Source organism: Pelophylax lessonae (assembly GCF_965119305.1).
Source record: "Pelophylax lessonae genome assembly, chromosome: 11".
In the NCBI taxonomy this organism is placed as follows: Eukaryota; Metazoa; Chordata; class Amphibia; order Anura; family Ranidae; genus Pelophylax; species Pelophylax lessonae.
Window position 1 is genome coordinate 173,603,156 of NC_138778.1, and position 26,001 is coordinate 173,629,156.

Consider the following 26,001-nt stretch of genomic DNA (forward strand, 5'->3'; position numbering starts at 1 on the left):
AATTAGTATTTATCTAGCTCAGTGGTTCTCAACTCCGGTCCTCAGGACCCACTAACAGGCCAGGTTTGCAAGATAACTGAACTACATCACAGGTGATATAATTTGCTACTCAGTGATTGCAGTACTCTAGTCTGCATCTCCCCAAGGTAATACCTAAAATCTGTCCTGTTAGTGGGTCCTGAGTACCGTAGTTGAGAACCAGTGAACTAGTCCCACTCTCTGGTCAAAGATGGTACAGCGGCTGAAGCACCGGATCAAAAATCCTTTAGAATCAATTCACATATCCACATGGTCTTCCTTCTTTATCATGCGTTGCCAATTTAAAATTAATTTAGTTTCTTCTTTATCATGTGTTGTTAATTTTAAGGCTCCGTTCACATATATGCAAATTGGATGCATTTTGATTCTAATCAAATTTGCATGACGTGAACCAAACCAGCTTTCTACGGAGTCGGTTCACATATCTGCAGTGCAGCAGCAGTGCAAATTCAGTGTGAATTAAAAAAAAAAAAAAAAAAAATGGGTTCCCCCCTAATCAATACCAGGTCTTTAGGTCTGTTATAGATTTTAAGTAGAACCCCACGCCAAAATAAAAATTATGTGGGGGACCCCGCCCCCCCCCCCCCAATCCACACCAGATCATTAGGAGGTGACCCCGAATGATCTGGTAGAACCCCTAGCCAAAATGTTTAAAAAAAAAAAAAAATTTGACGTCCATACTAGGCTCTTTTCCGAGCATGCAGACTGGCAGGCCCCCTAAAGCAACTTGTTCCCATGTTAATGAGGACAAAGGCTTCTTTCCCACAACCCTCGCCAATGCTTGTGGGGATTGCGGGCAGGGGGCTTATCAGAAACTGGATATGGGGGGCTTCCATATCCTGGCTTCCCTATATGAATGTGTATGGGTTACATTGTACCCCTACTCATTTACCAAAAAATTGTAAAAAATAAAAAAATAACAGTTATTGATAACATTTTTTTTTTGTTTTTTGTTTTAATAAAGAAGGTGTCAATAACTGTGTTTTTCTTTTTTTAATAAAGAACAATAGACCTAAGGGTCAGGTATGGATTGAGGAGGGGGTGTCCCCAGTTTTTATTTTTTTTATTTGGGCATGGGGTTCCCCTTAAAATCCATAACAAACCCTAAGGGCCTGATATAGATTGGAGGGAACCTCACGCTGCTTTTTCTCTCCAATTTTATTGCCGGCAATTCTTTGGTTTACAACCAGACAACCCGCTGACAGCTGATGAGTAATTTTGTTGTTAAGGACGCATCAGCCGTTTTCCTGACCAGCTCCTTAACCTGCCACCGGCTCCAAAAATTCAAATCTTAACCGTATCTAAAATGACAGCTGAGCAGCTGCTTTGGAAATTTATAGTGAAAACGGACCAGAAATTTGCACTGCATATGTGTGAACCCAGCCTAAAATGATAACATTTTTATTAGTCAATTCACTAAAGTTTTTTTACACACACACACACCTGCTTTACCCAATGCATGCTATTTTACTGATTTATTATGGTATTCACAGTAATAATTGCAAGAGTTTTAGTATCTTAACAAGTTGATGCAAGAACAAACACCAAAAATAAAGATTCCTTTTACATCCAGTTTACATAAAGGCGATGCGGGAACCCTGCGAATCCACTGCGGGTTCCCGCATTGCATTCAAATCGCAGGCAGTTCCCACTGCCATATGCTGGGGGTGTCCATCCAATATTAACAACACCCCCAGATCAGTTCGCATATTGCAGTGCAAACTGTCAGTTCGGACATGAATAGGATTGCATAGATGTGTAGATTCTGCTGCGGACCCAAAAAAAGGGTCTTGTGCGAGTGGTCGCCGAACGCTTTGCGAATTCAGCCAAACAATCTGTATGGCTGAATTCGCATCGCACAGACATCGCATGTTATTTTCAGAGCAGTGCGCTCCGAATCACATGCGATCTCTGTCATCGCACTGATGTGAAGGGGGACTCACAGTGCAGTTTTTTTGTACACTGAATAGTTCGACGTAAAAAATAAATAAATAGATAATTAAAACACAAGATCAATAACAAAAGGCTTTGTGAACTGTTGCTTTTCTATCTGTTGGCGGACTACTAGTGCTGGCAAGGAAATTGGGGTGCATTCTTTTATAACCCTAACTTTTTGCGGGATCGACAGTGGGGGAAAAAGAATGCCAATGAGGATTGTAGCCACACGGAGGATGCCAGAATACCTACTTAGGCAGTCCATAGAGGAGTCTGTTTTTTTTGCATTCAACTGGCAAAAAAGTTGGGTGGGGGAATCCTCAAAACTGAACTATTGTATTTGACAGGAGCGAGACTTCCCTGCCATCAGGATACACTGGGCAGCATTGCAGACTACAGCCAGCAGTGCTGGTCGAGCAGAAAAAAATTGACAGGGTTTTTGTACAGAAGTAGATCGGTAGACCAACTTCTGTACAGCCTCCCTGCCCACACGTGGGTCAAAATTTGTCCGGTCTTTACTGAACCAGCTGATTTTCGATCCATCTCTGGCCAGCTTTAGGAAAGAGAGGGTGGGGAATGGAAGCACAACCCCACTGGTATGTGTTCAGAGTATAGGGCTAGAGTACATACAATGGGTGAGATTCTGGACTGGGATGTTGTATCTGTATGCTTTGAAGACGTTTGAGAAATGCCAGCTCAGATTTGGCAGCCTTACTTAGCTAGAGCAAGTTTTATTAAAATAAACATGTAACCCCCCCCCCACGATTCCTATAAAACTATCCTCAGGGGTCCAGAGATGCAACCAATGTACTTAAATAAATGTAGGTGGGTTCTCCAATTTTTTACTTTTGAAACGATTATATTTTCTCATTGATACTTACATTGTATTTTAAACTATATAAATTATGCAAAGAGCCCTTCTAAGATGTTTTCATTTTCTTAAATATTATGTAAGTGATTATTTGTGCAACCCTTTTGATCAGTAACCCTAATTAAAAGTTCTGTTTTTTTTTTTTGTGGTAGTTTAAGGTTTTTTTGCACATTCATGAAATGGGCAACCTGCTAGATGTTCACTGATAATCAGGTTTTTTTATTTTATTTAAATATTTTTGGTTTACATACACTATATTGCCAAAAGCAATGGGACGCCTGCCTTTACACGCACATGAACTTTAATGGCATCCCAGTCTTAGACCTCTGGTTGTGCAGGCCAGTCAAGTTCCTCCACCCCAAACTCACTCATCCATGTCTTTATGGACTTTGCTTTGTGCACTGGTGGGCCGTCATGTTGGAACAGGAAGGGGCCATCCCCAAACTGTTCCCACAAAGTTTGGAGCATGAAATTGTCCAGAATGTCTTAGTATGCTGACTCCTTAAAAAACAACCCCACACCAAGCCCAACCCCTGAAAAACAACCCCACACCATAATGCCCCCTCCACCAAATTATTTAGACCAGTGCACAAAGCAAGGTCCATAAAGACATGGATGAGTGAGTTTTGGGTGGAGGAACTTGACTGGCCTGCAGAGTCCTAACCTCAACCCGATAGAACACCTTTGGGATGAATTAGAGTGGAGACTGCGAGCCAGGCCTTCTCGTCCACATAAGTGCCTGACCTCACAAATGCGCTTCCAGGGGAATGGTCAAACATTCCCATAGACACACTCCTAAACCTTGTGGACAGCCTTCCCTGAAGAGTTTAAGGCGTTATAGCTGATAAGGGTTGGCCAACTCAATATTGAGCCCTACAGACTAAGACTGGGATGCCATTAAAGTTCATGTGTGTGTAAAGGCAGGTGTCCCAATATTTTTGGCAATTTAGTGCATTTCTTAGAGGTCCTTTAAAACAATCTTTTTGAATCTGCATTTTTTAGCAATCTAATCCTTACCAGTAATAATTCTCCATAGCCAAACCCATGGTCAGAAGGGCCAGAATTCTTGGGCTTGTACATAAATAGTGCTACACCTGCTACAATCAGGAGGACACACAGGTACTTGGTCAGGGGATACTTCTTTCTGAGGACGGTAACACCAAGGAGCATAACTAAGGAAAGAGAAGAACATACAATTATACACACATTAAAGCCGAAACACCAGGAATTCATCTACTTTGGTAAAATGTGATGGAAAAGCAGGGGGTTAAGTCCAATGAGGTGCATGCCACCACATGGGATTTAGATCTTTCATTTACAATTTAAATTTTCATGGAGAGCCAGGAGCAAAGATATCACTATACTTCCAGCGCTCCAATGCCGGACCTTCTGATCTGAGCTCCTGCAGCTGCAGTCGCATGCAGCTTCTGCGCCTACCCCTCCCCTCCCTTCCTCCTGCCCAATCACAGAAAGCTTTGCGTTATGTGAACTCATTTACAAAATACAAAAGCTTCTGGAAATGGGTAGCGGAGGGGAGGGGCAGGCAGAGATGTGGTGTGTGTGAAGACCGTATCTCTCCTGTCAGATCTCCAGACAAATGTACCCAAAGACTGTCAGATCTCCGGGGGTGTAGCGACAGATGTACTCCCAGACTGTCAGATCTCCGGGGGTGTAGCGACAGATGTACTCCCAGACTGTCAGATCTCCGGGGGTGTAGCGACAGATGTACTCCCAGACTGTCAGATCTCCGGGGGTGTAGCGACAGATTTACTCCCAGACTGTCAGATCTCCGGGGGTGTAGCGACAGATGTACTCCCAGACTGTCAGATCTCCGGGGGTGTAGCGACAGATGTACTCCCAGACTGTCAGATCTCCGGGGGTGTAGCGACAGATGTACTCCCAGACTGTCAGATCTCCGGGTGCGTAGCGACAGATGCACTCCCAGACTGTCAGATCTCCGGGGTGTAGCGACATATGCACTCCCAGAGCTCCAGAAAACAGAGATGTAAATTAAAATAAGTCTAGGAGGTGGCATGTACCTTGTTGGACTCAACTCCTACTATGCCAGCACATTTTACAGAATTGCTGGAGCTCAGTTTTAATTTCCAAGTGAAAACAGTCCATGAGGTACTAATGCTATTAAGCAAGCACTGCAAATCAGCTAAAGTCAAAAGGTTCACTAAATTAACTTTAGTTTGAGATTTCTGTAATTCACTGCAGGGTAGATTTACTAAAACGAAAGCATGCAAAATCTAGTGCAGCTGTGCATAGTAGCCAATCAGCTTCTAACTTCAGCTTGTTCAATTAAAAGCGGAGTTCCGGCCTCAAAATCGAAAAAAATCGATTTTGGGCCATCCGCTTGCTAAGGGCCACCTGAAAAAAAAATGGATGCTCCCAATTTTTTTTTTTTTGGTCACTTACCTTGATATTGAAGAAAATATACTCACTTTCATTCCACTTCCTTCCTCGGCGGCCGTAGCCCGCACCGTCACTTCCGGCTTGCGATGACTCCTGGGAGCTGAACATCATCGCTCCCAGGAGTCAATGCGCCTGCACCAGCCCCGCTCGTCACTTCCGGTGTAGGTGCAGCATTCCCTGCTAAACAGCCTCTGGGCATGCCCAGAAGCTGTGCAGGGATGCCGCGCCTGCACCAGAAGTGACGAGCGGGGCCGGTGCAGTGCATTGTGGGACTCCGACGTCACCGAAGAGGCCGCAGAAGAGGACGCGCTGGCTTCAGCTGCCCACACCTGAGATGGCAGCGCTGGGGAAGAACTTTTCAAGGTAGGTATTTCTACTAAAAGGTAAGTGCGACCCGGGACAGATCAGAGGCTACCCATTGTGGAATGTACTAGCCCGACTGTCCCGGGGGTATTTTTATCTAAATTTGACCCCCAAGGCCGACACTCCACTTTAAGCTTGGACAAAAAACAACACAAAACCTGATTGGTTTCTATGCAGAGCTGCACCAGATTTTGCACTCTCCAGTTTTAGTCAATCAACCCCTTTGAATTACTGACCTACAACAAGCATGCAAGAACTTCAGACCTTACTCTAAATTTCCTGATCACTATCCAGAAAGTATTGAAGCTAAAGGGTCAAAAGAGCTTCCAGACAGCTCACATTTTCAAAAGGATGTCTGCAAGGGAAGCTTGGCACACTCTGCTGGGTGGAAGGAATAATTTTGCTTAAAGATCTTCACAATCGGGCACACTTCCAAAAGCGTCAGATGCCATTGTCTCCTGCTGTGCGTTGTAGTTCACTACCCTGTGCCCTGTAGTGATGAAGGGATCAGTATAGAAAACCACAGAACACAAAGAATCCAGCACTCCTTAAAGTGTCAAATGCAGAAAATCTGTAAGCACGCACCTCTCCTCAATCCAGCAGAGTTCAGCAGCACAGGCACTGAGACAAGCAAGTATGAATTGTGGGGAGACCTTTATTTGTGTTTAAAAAACAGTTTGAACCCAGATGCATGATCTTCCCAACTACCTTATGGTAGAGGGTGGAGATAAATAACTTAAAGATTACCTTTGAAGTATCTGCAAAATATAGTAGGTTATCAACCTTGCATTCATCTGCTTTATATTGTTTTACATTCAGCACCATAGATCCTAAAGCTCCTATGTTTAATTCAGAGTTCAAGCAGAATATATTGACTTTAACACAGCAGGGAGGCTGCAGGGGAGCTGCGCTAGTCTCTAGCTCAGAATGTTCTTAAAGCTGAATTACAGGAATTCAGCCACTTTGTACAAAGTGCAGGTACGCTATGAGTTAAGTCCAATAAGGTGCATGACATCTCCTGAACTTGTCTCTATTTATATCTGACAGGTTTATGGTTCTGCAGGTGCATAAACTGACACTCAGGGCTGTGAGAGAGGAGAGCAAGGAACACAGTGCAGTTATGCCCATCCCCGCTCCCCTCCACTGCCCATTCAGAGAAGCCTTTGTTTTTGTGAATGGGTTTACATTAATACAAAGGCTTCTGTGATTGGGGGGTGGAGAAGGGCAGGAGCAGGCAAAGCTGCTGCACCAACTCCCCTCTGCTGCCCATTAAGAGAAGCCTTTGTATTTTGTGAATAAGTTCACAATAATACAAAGGCTTCTTTGATTGGGCAGGAGGAGCAGGCATACCAGCTGCACCAACTCTAATGCTGAAAAAGCTTAGACCTGAAGCATCATCGGGCTCCTGGAATAACAGCAATAGCTGTTTTTTGGGAGTGCAATAAAATTGTCGGATGTAAATATTAGAGCTAAGCGCAGGAGATGTCATGCACCTTCTTGGACTTAACTCATAGTGTGCCTCCGCTTTTTACAAAGGAGCTACATTTCTGGAATTCAGCTTTACAGTGGGTTTTTACATAAAATATAAAAAAGTAAACAGGCAGGCTTTTTTAAAAAAATTAGGGGATTTAATAAACAGTATTTAAGACACTCTTCAGAATTCTGGCGTGCCTCCATGCAACAAATGTTGGTGCGACTAACAGATTCATGTACATGTTGTGAACAGGAACATGAATATGTGATATGCACCACATGTGGAGGTGCACAGAGTGCAGCTTTGCTTTCTCCTGCCACTAACATACAGACAGCGCCAAGGCAGAGAGGTTTCAAAGCTGGGTGTGGGATTCCCAGACACCAGATCTCCATCAGGTCCACTCCTCTTGTGACTGGCAGCAGGCAATGGGCAGCTCCTTAGCCAATAGACAGTCTACTATTAGCTATAAAATCTGCCCACTTCCTGCTGTCAAAGCCAAGGCAAGACTAGACCTGATGGCGAATTAGTGTCCCAGCTTCCCCATCAAGCAACACCCACTCTTAGCATTACTGGTTGGTAGGAGGCCGTTGACTGTGAACAACCATTGACAGGTAGGAAGGGGAGGAGGCAGCAAATATGCTGCTCTGCTACAAGCACTGTCTATCTGTGTGCCAACTTAGAGGAAATAATTACCTCCAGTTTCATTATCTACAAACTAGCAGTAATTATTTCATCATATGGTGCATTAATAGCACCAGCAGCGCTAAGCTGAATCCGTTAAGTAACGAAAATAGACGGCAAGGGTTTTTAAATTTGATGCAGGACATTTTAAATGGTCATAGCACCAGAAGCGTGTTTTTAGGGATTCTATTGAATTCTTCCATATGTCTGTTCTGAAATAAAGGATTCTTACCTGCCTGTCCACAATCTTCAAAATAATGTACACGGAGCTGGACATGCAGTTTAGGGTCAAACTTCATCATATGCCAGGATAAAGGAACACATCCTGGCATGGCCAATCAAGGTGGCTAAAGATCCGGAACCCAGGAGGTGTCCCACCAGCAAAGAGGCTCACAGATTACTCAACACTGGAGGGAAGAGGAGTATAGCATAGTTCTGCCATAAACACTGGTGTTAATGGGTTTTTATTCGCAGTTTAGAAGGTGAGTCAATGAACTCTGAATGATCTTAGAAGTGACTGATTTCAAATGCAGACTGAATGCATCTGAAATGCAGTAGCATTTGCCTATCAACACAGGCCCTAGAAATGAAGAAAGTTCTCTGTGGGTTGACAGAAAAAGGAAGCCGATCATCTCACCTGGAATAGGTTTACATGATTTCCCCAACACCTGCAAAATAAAAAGGAAGCGCGTTTTAATGGAAACATCTCACGATTGATTAAAAGCCAACTGTCACTTAGACAAAATTACCCTAGGAACCGAAAAATCCACAAATAGATTCCTATACATACTCTGCTTTGGTCTTTAGAATGCCCCAGGAGCCTCAGTTATGAAACAGATCTATGTTAAAGCGGAACTAAAATCATCGATTTAACAGTTTAAAAAAAAACAGTTACATTACAGGCATGCCAGGAGTGTAACGTCACATTGGTTGTGCTCTCAACCAAAATGTGAAATCATCAAATGTCTGTGTTCAGCATCATGGCAGTTGCAGAACCACCTCTATGGAGCAGTGGATTTCACTGGTGACATCTCCGCTGACACCCGCTGCTATCCGATCCGATCCTGTCCATGAAATCCTGACGGATGGAAACCCTATTTTCCATCTGTCTGGAGGATCGGCGGATCGATCCCCGCTGAGCAAAACAGAGTCCGATGAGCGGAAAGCCCGCGTGAAAGGACTCCTTTCACACAGGTGGTGTGCCCGACGGAGTCCGTTTTGCTGAGCGGGGATCGATCTGCCGATCCGTGCTGAGCAGGCGGATGACAGGTCCATCTCCGCTCTGTGTGCAGAGACGGAGCTGTCAGATCCCCGCTCTCCTCTATGGGGAGATCAGATGAGAATGGACCGGGGAGATCAGATGAGAATGGACCGCCTGTCTGTTTTCATCCAATCCGATCCTCCATACGGATAGAAAATAGGGTCAGGTCAGATAGCAGCAGGTGTCAGTGGACATATCTCCACTGACATCCGCCGCTCCATAGGGTTGCATGGAGCATCCAATCAGGTCCGCCTGAAAAACTGCCAATCGGATCGGAAAGCACGCGTGAAAGGACTCTTACTCAGCCCTCAAGTTAAACGAGGAAAAAAAAAAAAACATTAAATATAAAATTCCTCTCTCTCTCGATAAGATTCCCCCATCCACACTAAACAGCATACATGAAGGTATCTCCACTGCTGGCTATTTTATGCAGAGAGCCACGGCACAAAGATACTAGATTTATAGTAAAATTAAATACAAAACCGTATAAAAAAAACCTATAAAAACATTAAAAAAAAAAAAAAAAAATTTCGCCCAAAATAGATTTCTTTTACTTTAACCCGGACTTGTCAAATTCATCAATAGTATGTGACTCACCTGCGTGGGGTAGTTGACATACAGGAGTGCAGAATTACTGGACACCATGGCCCCCAAATAAGACAATGAACAAGCCGCATAGAGCCAGCTCTGTGTGCGGTCTGGTTTTCCCTTTGAGTCAAAGAATCGGATCACTGGAAAGAAATACGGAGATAGAATTTAGGAAGCAGCACAATGACAACCCTCCATGGAAAGTACAGTCACCCAGAAGGCACAGAACGCTGGAGATACGCCAACATAAAGAGGGGTCTAATCCAAATAACCAGCAGTAGAAACTGGAATCCGATTAATAGGTACCACCTGGGTAGGTAAGTATCCCCTCTAGGTTTCCTTAGCACTAGATTTTTAAACCAGATTAATCACATTAAGACAAAGTATGACAATATGACACCCATTTCCATAGAAACAAGAGCCACTATAATAAATGACAGCAAATATTCCTAATACTAATTAACTAATTAGCTCTGTCAGTCGCTCCATTGGCTTCCGCCCACGAATTAACGAATCAAATTCAAAATACTAACCACAACATACAAAGCCATCCACAACTGAGCCCCAAACTACATCACTAACCTGGTCTCAAAATACCATCCTAATCGTTCTCTTCGTTCCTCCCAAGACCTCCTGCTCTCTAGCTCCCTCGTTTCCTCCTCCCATGCTCCTCTCCAGGACTTCTCCCGAGCCTCCTCCAGCCTATGGAACTCCTTACCCCAATCTGTCCAACTATCTCCTACTTTTAGACAATCCCTGAATTCCCTACTCTGGCAGTCACCAGATCCTTGCCTCAGGAAGCTCTGAGAATCAAGCAATCAGCGCTGTTTGATCGCTCGGTTCTCAGTGTTCGAGCCAGCAGGGGACAGATGCAGCATCGGACCGATGGCCGATAACGGCCAAAACTGGCAAGCTGCTATGTCAACTTTGTGAATGAAAGTGCCAGTCATAGAACCTATGACTTCAGTGCCTTCCGAGTCACTGACCTGGAACAAGCACTGAATCCATTTGATCAACCTGTTTGCCAGGCAACTAGCATTTTCAGATAAAGTCAGTGAAGGCAGCCTCTGTATTTGTCTCAGCATGGACTTACTTCAACACCACCAAAGGACATTCATACTGGTAAGAGCATTCGCTGAGCCATAGGTGAGAAATCTGCTATATACAATATACATAATATATGTCTATTTACTGTACATAATGAATATATACTATAATGTATATAATGTCTATATACTGTACATAATGAATATATACTATAATGTCTATATACTGTACATAATGAATATATACTATAATGTCTATATACTGTACATAATGAATATATACTATAATATATATATACTGTACATAATGAATATATACTATAATATATATATACTGTACATAATGAATATATACTATAATATATATACTGTACATAATGAATATATACTATAATATATATAATGTCTATATACTGTACATAATGAATACATACTATAATGTATATAATGTCTATATACTGTACATAATGAAACCTAGGAGCCTGCCAAGTTACAGGTTCCCAAAGGTGAAATTATTTAAGCCTTTAACTGCTAGAACCATTTTTGTGGGGGGATTTTTTTTTTGGCACACGTTTAAAAAAAAAAAAAATTTTAGGCCTGAAGATTACATAAAACCCCCACATGATACATTTTCTGAAAGCAGAGAATAAAATAAATGGTAGTTCTAATTTTGTATGGCACACGATATTACCGCAAAGGTAAAATTTCAGTAAAATAAAAAAAAATAAAAGTCACATTAAAAAATTCATGTAGGGGCTCCAAATGCAATAAATTCCTCAATTTTTGGTAAAATATAAACCAGAGGTTGTAAATAGTCACAGAGCATGTTAAACCTTAAATTTGCATGCGTCCCTGAAATGACAAACTGTCCCTCGAGCGGCCCTCACTCGACTCTATGGCCTTGGAGGACCGGATACGGTCCTTCCTAGCAACCGATTTAAAGAGCCCATTTTTTTTTTTCATCATGGAAAAAAAATGTACTTTTTTTTTTCCTTTTTAGTGTAGATGTGAGATGTGAGGTCTTTTTGACCTAAGCTCTTACACTAGAGAGGACCTGTCATGCTTATTTCTATTACAAGGGATGTTTACATTCCTTGTAAAAGGAATAAAAGTGATCAAAAAATATTTTTTTTTTTTCAAAAGAGGACAGTGTAAAAAAAAAAAAAAAAATCCACAAAATAAATATATAAAAATAAAAATGCCCCGTCAGCTCGCAAGTCGCGCCCACATATGTACACGGTGTTCAAACCACACATGTGAAGTATCGCCGCGATCATTAGAGCGAGAGCAATCATTTGAGCCCTAGACCTCCTCTGTAACTCTAAACTGGTAACCTGTAGAAATGTTTAAGTTGTCGCCTACAGGGATTTATTAAGTACCAATGTTGGTCGCCATTCCACGAGCGTGCACAATTTTGAAGCATGACAGGTTGGGTATCTATTTACTCAGCGTAATATTATCTTTCACATTATAGAAAAAGAAATGGGCTAACTTTACGGTTTTATTTTTTAATTTAAAAGAGTGAAAATTGCGTGTGTAAGACCGCTGTGCAAATACGGTGTAATAAAAAATATCACAACGATCTCCAGTTTATTCTCTAGGGTCTCTGCTACAAAAAAAAAAAAAAAATGTATACTATATTATATATATATATATATATATATATATATATATATATATATATATATATATATATATATATATATAGTGTTTAGGGGTTCTAAGTAGTTTTCTAGCAAAAAATATCATTTTAACTCGTAAACAATAAGTGTCAGAAAAATCAAGTACATCAATCACATCAGGCTGGATGACTCCTGCAACCATCCCGGGTACTCCCGACCTCTCCACACTGAAGGAGTAAACCGCAAGTATGTCCGTTCCCCTTTGAGAAAGTCGGAAATGACGAAACATGTCAGGGCGTGACCATACGGCAACCGGAAGTACAGTGTGGAGACGAACGGACATCCCTGCAGTTTATTCCTTCAGCGTGGAGAGGTCGTGAGTGCCCAGGATGGTTGCAGGAGTCATCCAGCCTGATGTGATTGATGTACTTGAATTAAGCATGTGTTTTGTGAGTGCACACTTTGTAAAATCTAAATAAAGACTGATCTTATTTATAAAGGGTATCACACTAGTGGGGTTGTCATTCTATTTGCATATGCCCATGTGGATGATGGTGTGGTACTGAGGAGGAGGACCTGTAGCCTGTTGGGAAAGATGTAATTTGAATGCAGAGGATTTGTCTGACCCGGAATAAAGAGCCATTGTAAGCAAGCAAGCCATGTCCATGAGAGTGGGGGGGCAGATATCTCTGGGGAAGTGATGTCACGTCCGGGTTACTCGGCTGCTAAAGGCGGCAGATTGAAAAAGTTAATGTATTCAAAAATGCAGTTTTCGGCGTTTTGAATACATGGAAGTGCAGTGGAGGGGTTTGGAGTCTTTTAGATCCCCATTCCCTCCATAAAGAGTACCTGTCACTACATATTGGTGTCACAAGGGATGTTTACATTGTTTGCGACAGCAATAAAAGTGATCAGACTTTTTTTTTTTTAAAAAAAACCTGTGTTAAAATTAAAAAAAAATAAATAAATAGGAAATAAAAACTTTAGCCACCCCCGTCGCCGTAAGCTCGCGCACGAAAGAAAACATATGGAAGTCGCGCTGCAAATTAAATTGCTGTTCAAACCACATATGTGAGGTATCGCCACGATCGCCAGAGCGTGAGCAATAATTAAAAAAAAAAAAAAAAAAGAGCTACACTCTAACTCTAAACTGGTAACCGTTAAAAAATCTTAAAGCGTTGCCTATGGAGATTTTTATTGACCGTAGTTTGTCGCCATTCTGCAGGTGTCAGTTTTTTTAAATGCAGTGAAATGTGATTTTTCCAAACAAATGGCGTTTGAAAGACCACTGCGCAAATACCGCGTGACAAAAAATATTGCAATGACCGCCATTTTATTCTCCAGAGTCTTTGCTAAAAAAAAAAAATAATTATAATATATATATATATATATATATATATATATATATATATATATATATATATATATATATATATATATATAATGTTTGGGGATTTTAAGTAGTTTTCTAGCAAAAAATACAGATTTAAACTTATAAACAAAAAGTGTCAAAAAAAGGCTTAGTGGTAAAGTGGTTAAGTAGCGGCAATCCGCCTTAAAATGGGAATTCAAGTGTTTCTTTTTTAGCGCAGGGGACCATTACAATTTATTTTTTGTCTGGTATTTTATATTGGCCTAGGGAAACTGTCACTGGGGACCCGGAAGTGACATCATACACATCACTTCCAGGTCAGTAACACTACCCCAGTCCCGGGCCCGTAAATGGGCAAGCGGAGCTCAGGATACATAGCGCTTGGGATTGGTTGAGCCCTGTTGTAATTAATGCCACTTACACATAGGATTAGGGTTGTACTTACATACGATTAGGGTTGTACTTACATACGATTAGGGTTGTACTTACATACGATTAGGGTTGTACTTACATACGATTAGGGTTGTACTTACATACGATTAGGGTTGTACTTACATACGATTAGGGTTGTACTTACATACGATTAGGGTTGTACTTACATAGGATTAGGGTTGTACTTACATAGGATTAGGGTTGAACTTACATAGGATTAGGGTTGTACTTACATAGGATTAGGGTTGTACTTACATAGTTTGGCGAATATGGCATTGGCAACACACTGAACAAACACCAGAGAAAGTGCAAAGCGGAATTTCTCCTTGTTCTCCCCTTCTCCATACGTCCCCCGCGTTCTACAAAACAAAACCACAATAAATGGATGGCACACAGGCAACGCTCACACAGCATACAATGGAATTATACCAAACCCCAACTTTGCCCATTCAGGACTGCTTTGCTTTAATTCCTCTCTTCCTTTCCCTCTATACTTGCTGTTGCTGTGTAAAATATTAAGGACAATGTCCAATCATACACTGATCAGCCATAACATTATGACCACCCACCGTAACCCACCGACGCATGGACTCCACTAGACCTCTGTAGATATGCTGTGGTATCTGGCGCCAAGCCACCAGTAGCAGATCCTTTAAGTGCTGTAAGTTGCGATGGCCATGGATTGGACTGCTTTTCCAGCACATCCCACAGATGCCTAATTTGGATTGGGATCTGGAGAATTTGGAGGCCAAGTCAACACCTCAAACTCATTGTTGTTGTGTTCCTCAAACCATTCTTGAATTCCTCAGACCAGGAAATCTTCTTGCATTGCTCTGTGGTCCCATTCTGATGCTCTCATGCCCATGGTAGGCACTTTTGGCTGTGGACACGGCTCAGAATGGCCACCCTGACCCGTCTGTGGCTACGCAGCCCCTTACACAACAAAGGGAGATGCACATTGGGTTTGATTTACTAAACCTGGAGATTGCAAATGCTTGTGCAGCTCTGCATGGGAGCCAATGAGCTTTTAATTTCACCTTCTTCAGTTAAAGGATAAGTTCACTTTAAAAAAAAAAAAAAAAAAATGCACATTTTTTGAAGGTAAAAAAAAAAAAAATGTGCATTTATTATTTTTGTTGCAGGAACCTGTAAAGCATTGTACCAGCGATCAGCAGATCACTGGTGTCATACAAGTCTCCTGCAGATCTGCCAGTGTATCTGTGTGCCTGTACAGGAATAATCAATAAACTTCATTCATTTCATTTCATTCAGTCACAAAGGATTAGAGCTACATGATTAAATCGTTAAAAAAAAAAAAAAAATCACAATCTTGATTCACCCCCCACTTTACGATCTGAAAACGGCATGTCCTCGATTCTTAGGGCTCTTTCACACGGGCGATCAGTTTTTTGCCTCTGCTCTGGTCCTTTTTTTTTTTCACGGAGCGGATGACACTTGCGTCATCCGCTCCGTATGTCCGCATATCATCCCATCCGTTTGTGGATGATATACGGACATAATGTAAGTCTATGGGCATTGCGGATGTCAGCGGATGACACCGCTGACATCCGATTTTGCACGGAGGAAAAATAGGGTTCTGTTCCATTCCAAAAAACGGAACAGAACTGACAGGAGGAAAATCGTATGTCAGCGGATGGTATTCCGCTGACATCCGCAATGCCATAGACTTACATTATGTCCGCAAATCATCCGCAAAAAAATAGGATGATTTGCGGACACACGGAGCGGCCGTGTGAAAGGGCCCATACAGAGTTGTTCTCTGCTCACTCACAGCAATCAAAAAAAAAAAAAAAAGTGCCCCGACAAATGTTTATCAACATTATTAAGGCTGCGAGATAACTATAAACACAATGTATCTTTTCCTTCTTTTAGATCAAAGGAATGAACTTCCATCTGTAAAGTGCCGGTGTTGTAAAATTTTGTCGGACCCGTGAAAAAATCGGACCTCGTCACTTCCGGTTATGGGAGTCTCAAGTGTGCATGCGCACAAGACATTATCTTGGTTTGGTAAACTTATAACACAGAGCGGCCAGTTGAATGAGAGGAGGCGGGGCTGAGGTGGGACGGAAGACACCGCCGCGTCATCTGCAGAGCTGAATAGAGGAGGCGGGACGGAGGTGCGGCCGTGTAATAAAATAAATGCAGGACTTTAGCGACTCCTTCTGTTTTATTATCTTTACTAATTATCGTATTATTTATCCTTAGGATTTCATTACATTTAGTATTTCTTATTTTGTATTATAGAAATACTAAATGTAATGAAATCCGAAGGATAAATAATACGATAATTACTAAAGATAATAAAACAGAAGGAGTCGCTTAAGCCCTGCATTTATTACACGGCCGCACCTCCGTCCCGCCTCCTCCGCCAGCTCTGCATATGTGCCTCCCTCCCTGATGTCTCGATGACGCGGCGGTATCCTCCGTCGCACCTCAGCCCCGCCTCCTCTCAATCAGCTGTCCGCTCTCTGTTATAATTTTTCCAAAACTCGAAAAATGTCTTCTGCGCATGCGCACGGACGACTCCTATCAGCTGTTTTGTGATGCTCTGTCACCGGAAGTGACGAGGTCCGATTTTTTCACGGGTCCGAGAAAATTTTAGAACACCGGTTCACATTTATGCAATCAGAGATCGCATGCAACTCGGAGCGCACTGCTCCTAAAATGACGTGCGGTGCAAATTCAGCCATACAGTTTGTATGGCTGAATTCGCACCGCAATCGCACCTAACTCGCACAGGACCCTTTTTATTGTCCGCAGCAGAATTGGATCAAATGGTTCACACTAGTGCGATCCGATTCTGTGCAAACTCTCTGTTCGCACTGCGATATGCGATCTGATCTGGGCGCGTCATTAACTTTGAATTGACACCCCCAGCGTATCGCATACGACAGTGTGAACTGCCTGTGCTGCGGATGCGATGCGGGAACACGCTGTATATTCGCAGCGTTCCCGCTTCGCATAAATGTGAACTGGCACTTAGTGCCTGTTCACACATATGCAAAAATCCACTGCGGGTTCCCGCATTGCACTCAACTCGCAGGCAGTTCACACTGGGGGTGTCTATACAAAGTTAATGACACCCCAAGATCAGTTTGCAGTGCGAACTGTCAGTTCGGACAGGAATCGGATAGCATAGATGTAAACACCCATGCGATCTGATTCTGCTGCGGAACAAAAAAAAGGGTCCTGTGTGAGTTGTGTCAAAATGCAATGCAAATTCAGACATACAATCTGTGTGGCTGAATTCGCATCACACTGACATCGCATGTGATTTTCAGAGCAGGGCGGTGCGAATCACATGCGATGTCTGTCATCACATATGTGTGAACCGGCTCTTAGTGGTGAGCATGTCTGCCAGGTCTCCTCAGTTCCCGGCCAGGAAACTATCTGCATGGAGTTTGTATGTTGTGTGCGATTCCTCCCAAGACATGCTGGCAAGTTATTCGACTCTTACGCAATGGGCCCTATAAGGACATTAGATTGCAAGCTCCTTGATGGCAGGGGCTGATGTGAAACATCTAGAATAAAAAATATATGATAAAATACGTTATTATTGATATTTATATATGTTTTATTTTATTGTTCTTTTTATTACTATTTATTTTTAATTATTTTATTTCATATTTTGTTATTGCTGTTGCCATTATCATCAATAAAAAGAAATATTATAATAATGATAATTTCATTATTAATATTATGAACAAAAAAAAGCAACAACAATAATAAAATATGAAATAAAAAAAAGTTAAAAAGAACAGTAATAAAACCAACAATAAAATAATATATATCTCAAATAATAATATGTTGTTATTTTATTACTATTCATTTTTAATTATTTTATTTCATATTTTGTTATTGTTGTTGCCATTATCATCAATAAAAAGAAATATTATAATAATGATAATTTGATTATTATTATGAACAAAAAAAAGCAACAACAATAATAAAATATGAAATAAAATAATTAAAAAGAATAGTAATAAAAACAACAACAAAATATATATCTCAAAAAATATGTTATACTATTCATTTTTAATTATTTTATTTCATATATTATTATTGTTGTTGCTATTATTTTAGTTATTATTGGTATTAATAGTATCAATATTATAATTATTAGTAATAATACCAATAATAACTAAAATATGAAATAAAGTAACTAAACAAATAGTAATACAAATAACATATATAAATATCAATTATTTTATTGTAATTTATATTACAATTTTTTTCAGATATCAATAATATTATTATTATTAATAAATAACTAAAATAATAAAACATGAAATAAATTAAAAATAGTAATAAAAATATTATCCATAAATATCAAATAATAATAATAATAATAAATAGATGCTATATGTAAAGTTTGGCGTTAATCCCCACTTTGAACATCCAATAAATAAGTCAGCAGTGTGAAGTATCCCTTCCCCCTCTCATATGATGATTGGCACCCCTGGCAGGCTGAGTGTGTGTATATATAGCTCAGTGTCCCCCCCTCACATACCACCCATGGGGGTAACCCAATACCCAGCACACTACACTGGGGTAACCCAATATCCATCACACAGGGGGGGGGGGCATACACTCACATAGTCTCCTGCAGGATTCCATAGTAGAAGTAGCAGACAAACACCCCCAGGAAGCAGGCAAGCAGCCTCAGCCCCCCGGGTCCCAGCACTCCTCCTGTCTCCATGTCTCCTCCAGCTGTCACCGGCACCTCCAGCCGCACATCTCTCTCCACCGGGGACCTCATACACTCCCAGCGACACGCTACCAAGGAAGGACCCCGGCCAGGGCTGTCCTCCGCACTGCCGGATCTGCAGAAACAGGAAGAACTTGGCTAATAGCAGGAAAAACAAAGTTGACTTCTACCTGAGCATTCCTGAGTACAGTACAGGACACCTGAGATCTGATCACATCGGCTGCCATATTGGGCCTCTCACAAATGAATGGGGCGCCATATTACTACACCCAACACACATTGGGGGATTTTTATTACTAATCTGCCATAAAACTAATAAATGCTGCAAATACTGGAAAATGCCTGTTGCCTGGCTGTCTTGGTGATCCCCCAAGCTCCAATGCCTTCCAACTCACTGATCAGAAAAAAATAATGGATAGGCTACTGCTGATTTCTTCTACTGGAAAATGCATGTTGCCTGGCTGTCTTGGTGATCCTCAACTTCATTGCCTTCTAAGCTACTAATCAGGAACAGGTAATGGGTAGGTTGCTGCTGCTGATTTCTTCTTCTGGAAAAAGCCTGTTGCCTGGCTGTCTTGGTGATCCCCAAGCTTCATTGCCTTCCAACTCTCTGATTAGGAACAAATATTGGATAGCCTACTGCTGCTTTCTTCTTCTGGAAAATGCCAGTTGCCTGGCTGTCTCAGGGATCCTCCAGCTTCAATTACTTCCAACTCACCAATCAGAAACAAGTAATGGATAGGATGCTGCTGCAGCTGGTTTCTTCTGGAAATGCCTGTTGCCTGGCTGTCTTGGTGATCCTCCAGCTTAGATGCCTTCGAAGTCACCAATCAGGAACAAGCAATGGATAGGCCACTGCAGCTGGTTTCTTCATCTGGAAAATTCCAGTTGCCTGGCTGTCTTTGTAATCCTCCAGCTTTAATACCTTTAAAGTCACAAATCAGAAACAAGTAATGGATAGGCTGCTGCTGCTTTCTTCTTCTAGAAAAAGCGGTTGCCTGGCTGTCTTGGTGATTCTCCAGCTTCAATGCCTTCTAACTCCCTGATCAGGAACAACCAATGGATAGGCTGCTGCAGCAGCTGGGTTCTTCTTCTGGAAAATGCTGGTTGAATGGCTGTCTTGGTGATCCTTTATCATCTTTGCCTTCAGACTCACTGATCAGGAACCAGTCTGCAGTTCTGTCTTTAGTAGATAGGCTGCCGTGTTCGCATTCTGAAAAATGCCGGGTGCCTGGCTGTCATGCAGATCCTTTGTCCTACGTTACTGATCGGTAACGAATGTGGGATCCTGGCTTTAATCTGCTTGCAAATCCCTGCCAGAGGAAGCCAGGCAATTGGCGTTTTCTGGTGTCAGAGGTGAGGACAGACGATGAAGGGGGTACAAAGCTTTAGATGTCACCTGTTCTGTGAAGTAGCTTGATGTCTGTTCTAAAGCTGGCCACACACCTTACAATCTGATTGTACAATCTCTCTTTTATCTACCATTAAGTCTGTTTTATAAAGGCCTCTGATTGGATAAATAAGATGTATCCTCCTTCTATATACTTTTGGTAAATGTAAAGTTCATTGTATGGTCAGATTGTGATGTGTATGGTGACCACAAGCCCCAGCATGTCCGATGAGATCTATGATTTTATATTTGGCATGCTGAGATTTGTAGTTCTGCACACCAAACATTCTGTCCAATCCAATGTAAGAAAAGTTCACATCCAATCTACATCTCCTAGAGAGGCTGACGTCACCTGAGATCCCCCCAACCAATGAGAGCAGTGGGAGGATGCTGCACACGTGTTGCTTCTCTGTGTTTATTATTCAGTCAGGCAGTGATGAGGGCAGCTATACGGTTTGGGTGTCTGGGGCCTTGCTGACAGCTGTCTGCTCCATAGGTGACGTAGCCTCATGTGGAGGATGCTGATTGGCTGTTGGTTACACGTGTAAGAAGCCGGCTGCTGGTATAGCTCGTCATTGTTTATAGAACAGAGGGGTCCAGTGATGTGATAAGAAGAGGATGGAGCGTGCTGTGTGCTGCTGTACCCCCGCCATTTATCCTCCCAGAGACAGTGCAAAATGTGGTGCAGCTCTGCAAAGGAACCAATCAGCTTCAAGGTTTTTTTAATGAACAAGCTGATTGGCTGCCATGCACAGCTGCACTAGATTTTGCACTTTACAGCTTTGGTAAGGCTCCGTTCACACTATGGCGTTCCGGATTGCTGGTGAAATAGCTGTGATTCTGCCCCTGATTCAGAAGTGCTGCAAATCGCAGGACGCCCTTGCGAGCTCCGTTGGTACTCAAATCGCAGCGTGATTTTGCCGCAATTGTTGCCCGCCGAATCGCAGAAAAATCACACAAACAGAATCAAGGGATGCTTGTCTCCCAAAAGAAGTGGGTGATAAGCTTACCGCAATTCTGTTTGTGCGATTTTACTGTGAATCGGCGGGCAACATTAGCAGCAAAAATCGCACCACGATTTGAGTGCTATTGAAAATAATGGGGATCGCATTGGCATCCTGCGATTTGCAGGGATTTGGATTTCTGAACAAAGCCCAAATCAATCCCCTGTGTGCTCTGCAGTCCAATGACAAACATGATCCAGTATATAATCCTTACATGAAATCGCATAAACAGACTCAAGGGATGCTTATCGCCCAAAAGAAGTGGGCGATAATCGTCCCGCAACTCTGTTCGATTTTACTGTGATTCAGCGGGCAACATTAACGGCAAAATCGCACCACGATTTGAGTGCCATTGAAAATAATGGGGATTGCAAGGGTGTCCTGCGATTTGCAGGGATTTGGAATCGTGACAATTCTGCCTACGATACGGCACGCCATAGGGTAAACAAAGCCCAAATCAATCCCCTGTGTGCTCTGCAGTCCAATGACAAACATGATCCAGTATATAATCCATAATAACAACAGATGATACCTGTGAAGCTGCACACAACTCAACTTTTAGGGCTTGTTCACACCAGGTGCAAAATTGCACGTTTTCTCGCACCGCACAAAAACGTGCTGCCTTTTGCAGACGCAAGCAGGTGCCGGTAATTCTCAATGACACCCCAGGCATGTAGCGAACGTGCACGCATTCACACCTGCCAAAACGCGTGGTGCCGTGTGGTTTGGTGCGCTGCGATTTTAAAAATCATGCTTGCACCTTTTTTTGCGCATTCACGCTTATAGGGCAGCCCATTGAGACTAATGAGCTCACCTAGAATGCAACGCGCGTAAAAATGCCCTATGTCCAGAAACGCAGGGGAAGAAGTCCCTGACCCCTTTCTTTTACATCTCACCGATTCAAAATCCCTACAAATCACAGGATGCCTTATGCGATTCCTGTTATTTTCAATGGCGCTCAAATTGTGCGATTTTGCTGCTAATGTCGCCCGCTGAATCAGAGTAAAATCGCATAAACATAATGGCGGGATGCTTATCGCCCAAAAAATGTTTGTAAAAAAAATCAAATTACTTCATAAATTTAGGCCAATATGTACTCTGCTACATATTTTTGGTAAAAAAAAAAACCCAAAAAACGTATATTGATTGGTTTGCGCAAACATTATAGCATCTACAAACTATGAGATATTTTTATTCATTTTTTTCTTCTTTTTTTTTACTAGTAATGGAAGAGATGTGTGACTTATAGTGGGACTGCAATATTGCGGCACACAATTGGACACTAACTGACACTTTTGACACTTTTTGGGGACCAGTGACATTATTACAGTGATCAATGCTAAAAATATGCACTGTAACTGTACTAATAACACTGGCAGGGAAGGGGTCCACCTCAGGGGCGATCAAAGGGTTAACTGCGTGTCTAGCTAATGTAGTAGTGGGGGGCGTGCTTTGACTAGTGGAAGGCATGGATCAGTGTTTATGCTTTACAGGATCCATGCCTTTCCTACTGACAGAGCGATAATCTGCCTTGTAGACATAGGCAGTCTGTCAGTGTACCGAGCGATCAGCAGGTGCCGGCAGACATCGGCTGTGTAAAATCACAACAAAAGTGAGCCAGTGGCGCGCACTCCCGCCCAAATATATACATGATCCTGCGCAGCGCGGCCGCCCTGTAGCAGTAAATCTGCTATGGTGCGGTCGGCAAATGGTTAAAGTGCAGCACGTTTCTTGGGGGTCGGTAATCTTGTGTGCGTTCCCCACCCGCAGAGATGTGAGCCTAGCCCTAATAAATCAGTTAAATACATTCCAGGTGATTTAAAACAAAAAGTGTTGGAATTCTAAGGCTAGGCTACACTTGCAGTTTGGGGGGGGGGGGGGTGGTAAAACCATGTGGTTGAGGTGAGTTTTTACCACTCCCCCTTAGAATGCAACGGCCCAGACCCAAATAAATGTTTCCTTTGTTTGGGCTCGGGGGGCAGTATCCCCTACCAAACCTGGGGCGTACTGCAATACACAGGGCACGATGGCGCGGGATTTTAGGTGTTAAAACAATGCAAACTCCCCACTTGTCAAATCCCCCTAGAAAAGCGTTCCACTGCAGATCGCCTTTCTCACCTTTACAGCAAATCCACCATTGCCCACTGCGACCCCCTGTTCCGGGGACATACGCATGTTACCCAACTGCTAGCATTCTAGCAAACAGCTGTACATCTTTGACTGCTAAGATGCCAGCAGCTGTACCACACAACATAACTGGTTGCTAAGACTCTGGTAGCTGTACATATTTAGTTGCTAGGACTCTGGTGGCTGTGCATTATTGGTTAGAAGGAGTCTGGCCACTGTGCCACACAGCATCACAGGTTGTGAAGACTAAGGTAGCTGTACATAATTGGTTGCTAAGACTCTGGTTGCTGTGCATTTTTGGTTGCTAGAATGCGGACAGCTGTTCCACACAGCATAACGGGTTATGAAGACTCAGATGGCTGTGCATAATTGGTTGCTAGGATTCTGGTGGCTGTGAACTATTGCTGCTAGGATGCTGGCAGCTGTGCCACACAGCATCAAAGGTTGTGAAGACCCAGGTGGCTGTGCATAATTGGTTGCTAGGACTCTGGTGGCTGTGCATTTTTGGTTGCTAGAATGCTGACAGCTGTTCCACACAGCATAACAGGTTGTGAAGACTCAGGTGGCTGTGCATAATTGGTTGCTAGGATTCTGGTGCTGTGCATCATTGGTTTCTAGGATGCTGGCAACTGTGCCGCACAGCATCACTGGTTGCTAAGGCTCTGTTGGCTGTGCCTAATTGGTTGCTAGGACTCTGTTGGCTGTGCATCATTAGTTGCTAGGATGCTGCTGGCTTGGGCATACAACATCATGATGTTGTGAGGCCCAGCATCCAGGTTACTAACCCACACGTGTGGTCACACAGGGTCACTGGTTGTTAAGACTCTGGTGGCTGCGCATAATTGGTTGTTATGTCTCTAGTGGCTGTGCCTAATTGTTTGCCAGGACACTGGTGGCTGTGCATCATTGGTTGCTAGGATGCTGGCAGCAGTGCCACACAGCATCACTGGTTTCTAAAACTTTGATGGCTGTGCCTAATTGGTTGCTAGGACTCTGGTGACTGTGCATCATTGGTTGCTAGGATGCTACTGGCTTGGGCATACAGCATCATAATGCTGTGAGGCCCAGCATCCAGCTTACTAACCCACACATATGGTAGGGGGGCAGTAAGACTATGTGGTTGTGCTACAAAGTCGGCATCGCACCGATTTGAACATTGCGATTGCTGGCAACAGGGTGCGACTTGTCGTGCGATTGGACCTGTCAAATCGCATGACAAGTCACTCCAATGTGAGTGTGGCTTTACAGCCAAGGAAGCTGCCATCTTAGCCTCTACACATCTGCAGTTGCCATGGTGCTGCCAATGTGATCAGCGATGACACCAGCCATTTAAATGGCTTGACAGTTCAAAGAAGAGCACAAGCAACTGTCACAGTTACCAATGATGGAATGCATTAAATAGAACCGTTTTTGGGAAACCGTTAAATGGATGGGTTGGGTTCTGCTTTGATAGAGCGATTGTTTAGTCTACAAACACCAGACAGCGGGCAGATGTGTTCACAGCCCGGCCACTGAATGATGGTTCTCATTAGGGATGATTGAATAAAGATGCATGTGTACATAGAGGAAATGTGAGCGATCGTTCCTCCTGAGTGAGAGCTGCCAGCCTGCCATAGGGAGAGACTATAATGATCAGCAGGGAGACTGATTCCTCCTCTGGTTCTGTCAGTGTCACCATACACAATACAATCTCTGTACAATCCCCTCTAGGCTCCCTTCACATAAAGTATATGCAAATTGGATGCGTTTTGAATTGCATCCGATTCGCATGACATGTGAACCGGCAGCCTTGTCTATGGAGTATGTGCAGTGCAGCGGTAGTGCAAATCCGCTGCGAATTGAAAGAGTCCTGTGCGTTTTCTGAGCACTGCGATGCGATTCAGATGTGAATTCCAGGCTATTGCCGGCTATTGGAACGCATCTGAATTGCACGTCATCAGTTTTGAACACAGATTTGATCCGGAAAAAAAACAGAGCCCCCCCCCCCTAATCCATACCAGGCACTTAGGGTCTGGTACAGATTTTAAGGGGAACCCCACTCCAAATTTTTTTTCAAAAATGCCATGGGGCCCCCAACCCCCAAATACATACCAGACCCTTAGGTAATATTTTTTTTTTTTTTTTACATTCAGCTGTCAGTGGGGAATCCCGCTGACAGCTGTTGTGTCATCCATTGGTAAGGACCCGGCGGCCGGCTTGCCATGGCCGCTCCTTAACTACCAGCTAATGTTACCACTTGCCAACCTTATCACTTAGATACATACCTCCCAATTTTTTGACATGGGAACGAGGGACACCTATTAGCAAAAGTATGAAGGCATAGGACACACCCCCATGCCACGCCCCTTTTTAAATGAGAATTCTACAAAAAAAATGATTGGTTAAACCCACAAGTGCTTTTTTCCTACTACTATTCCTATATATTGGCTTTTGGAATTTACCAATTGGATGAAAGGTTTAGCACTGGGAAACACTTTCTGAAAGATAAATAGTGCATTATATATACAACTGTATAGATCAGGCCACAATGAGGGACACATGAGGAGGGAAGAGGGACAGAGGGACTTTGTACTGAAAGAGGGACATTGCCTCGAAATCAGGGACAGTTGGGAGCTATGTTAGATATACGGCAACAAGGTGGCTCTACTG

General features: G+C 42.8%; 1 protein-coding gene across 1 annotated transcript in view; it reads right to left on the minus strand.

Moving 5' to 3' along the window:
- SLC35B1 (solute carrier family 35 member B1) overlaps positions 1-26,001 on the minus strand; it is a 71,336-nt gene that overhangs the window by 34,025 nt on the left and 11,310 nt on the right. The window contains exons 2-6 of the mRNA XM_082271295.1: positions 18,719-18,946; positions 14,358-14,461; positions 9,640-9,773; positions 8,419-8,449; positions 3,863-4,017 (exon numbers count right to left, since the gene is read on the minus strand). Of these exons, the coding sequence (XP_082127421.1) occupies positions 3,863-4,017; positions 8,419-8,449; positions 9,640-9,773; positions 14,358-14,461; positions 18,719-18,946 (652 nt within the window). The remainder of the gene's footprint in view (positions 1-3,862; positions 4,018-8,418; positions 8,450-9,639; positions 9,774-14,357; positions 14,462-18,718; positions 18,947-26,001) is intronic.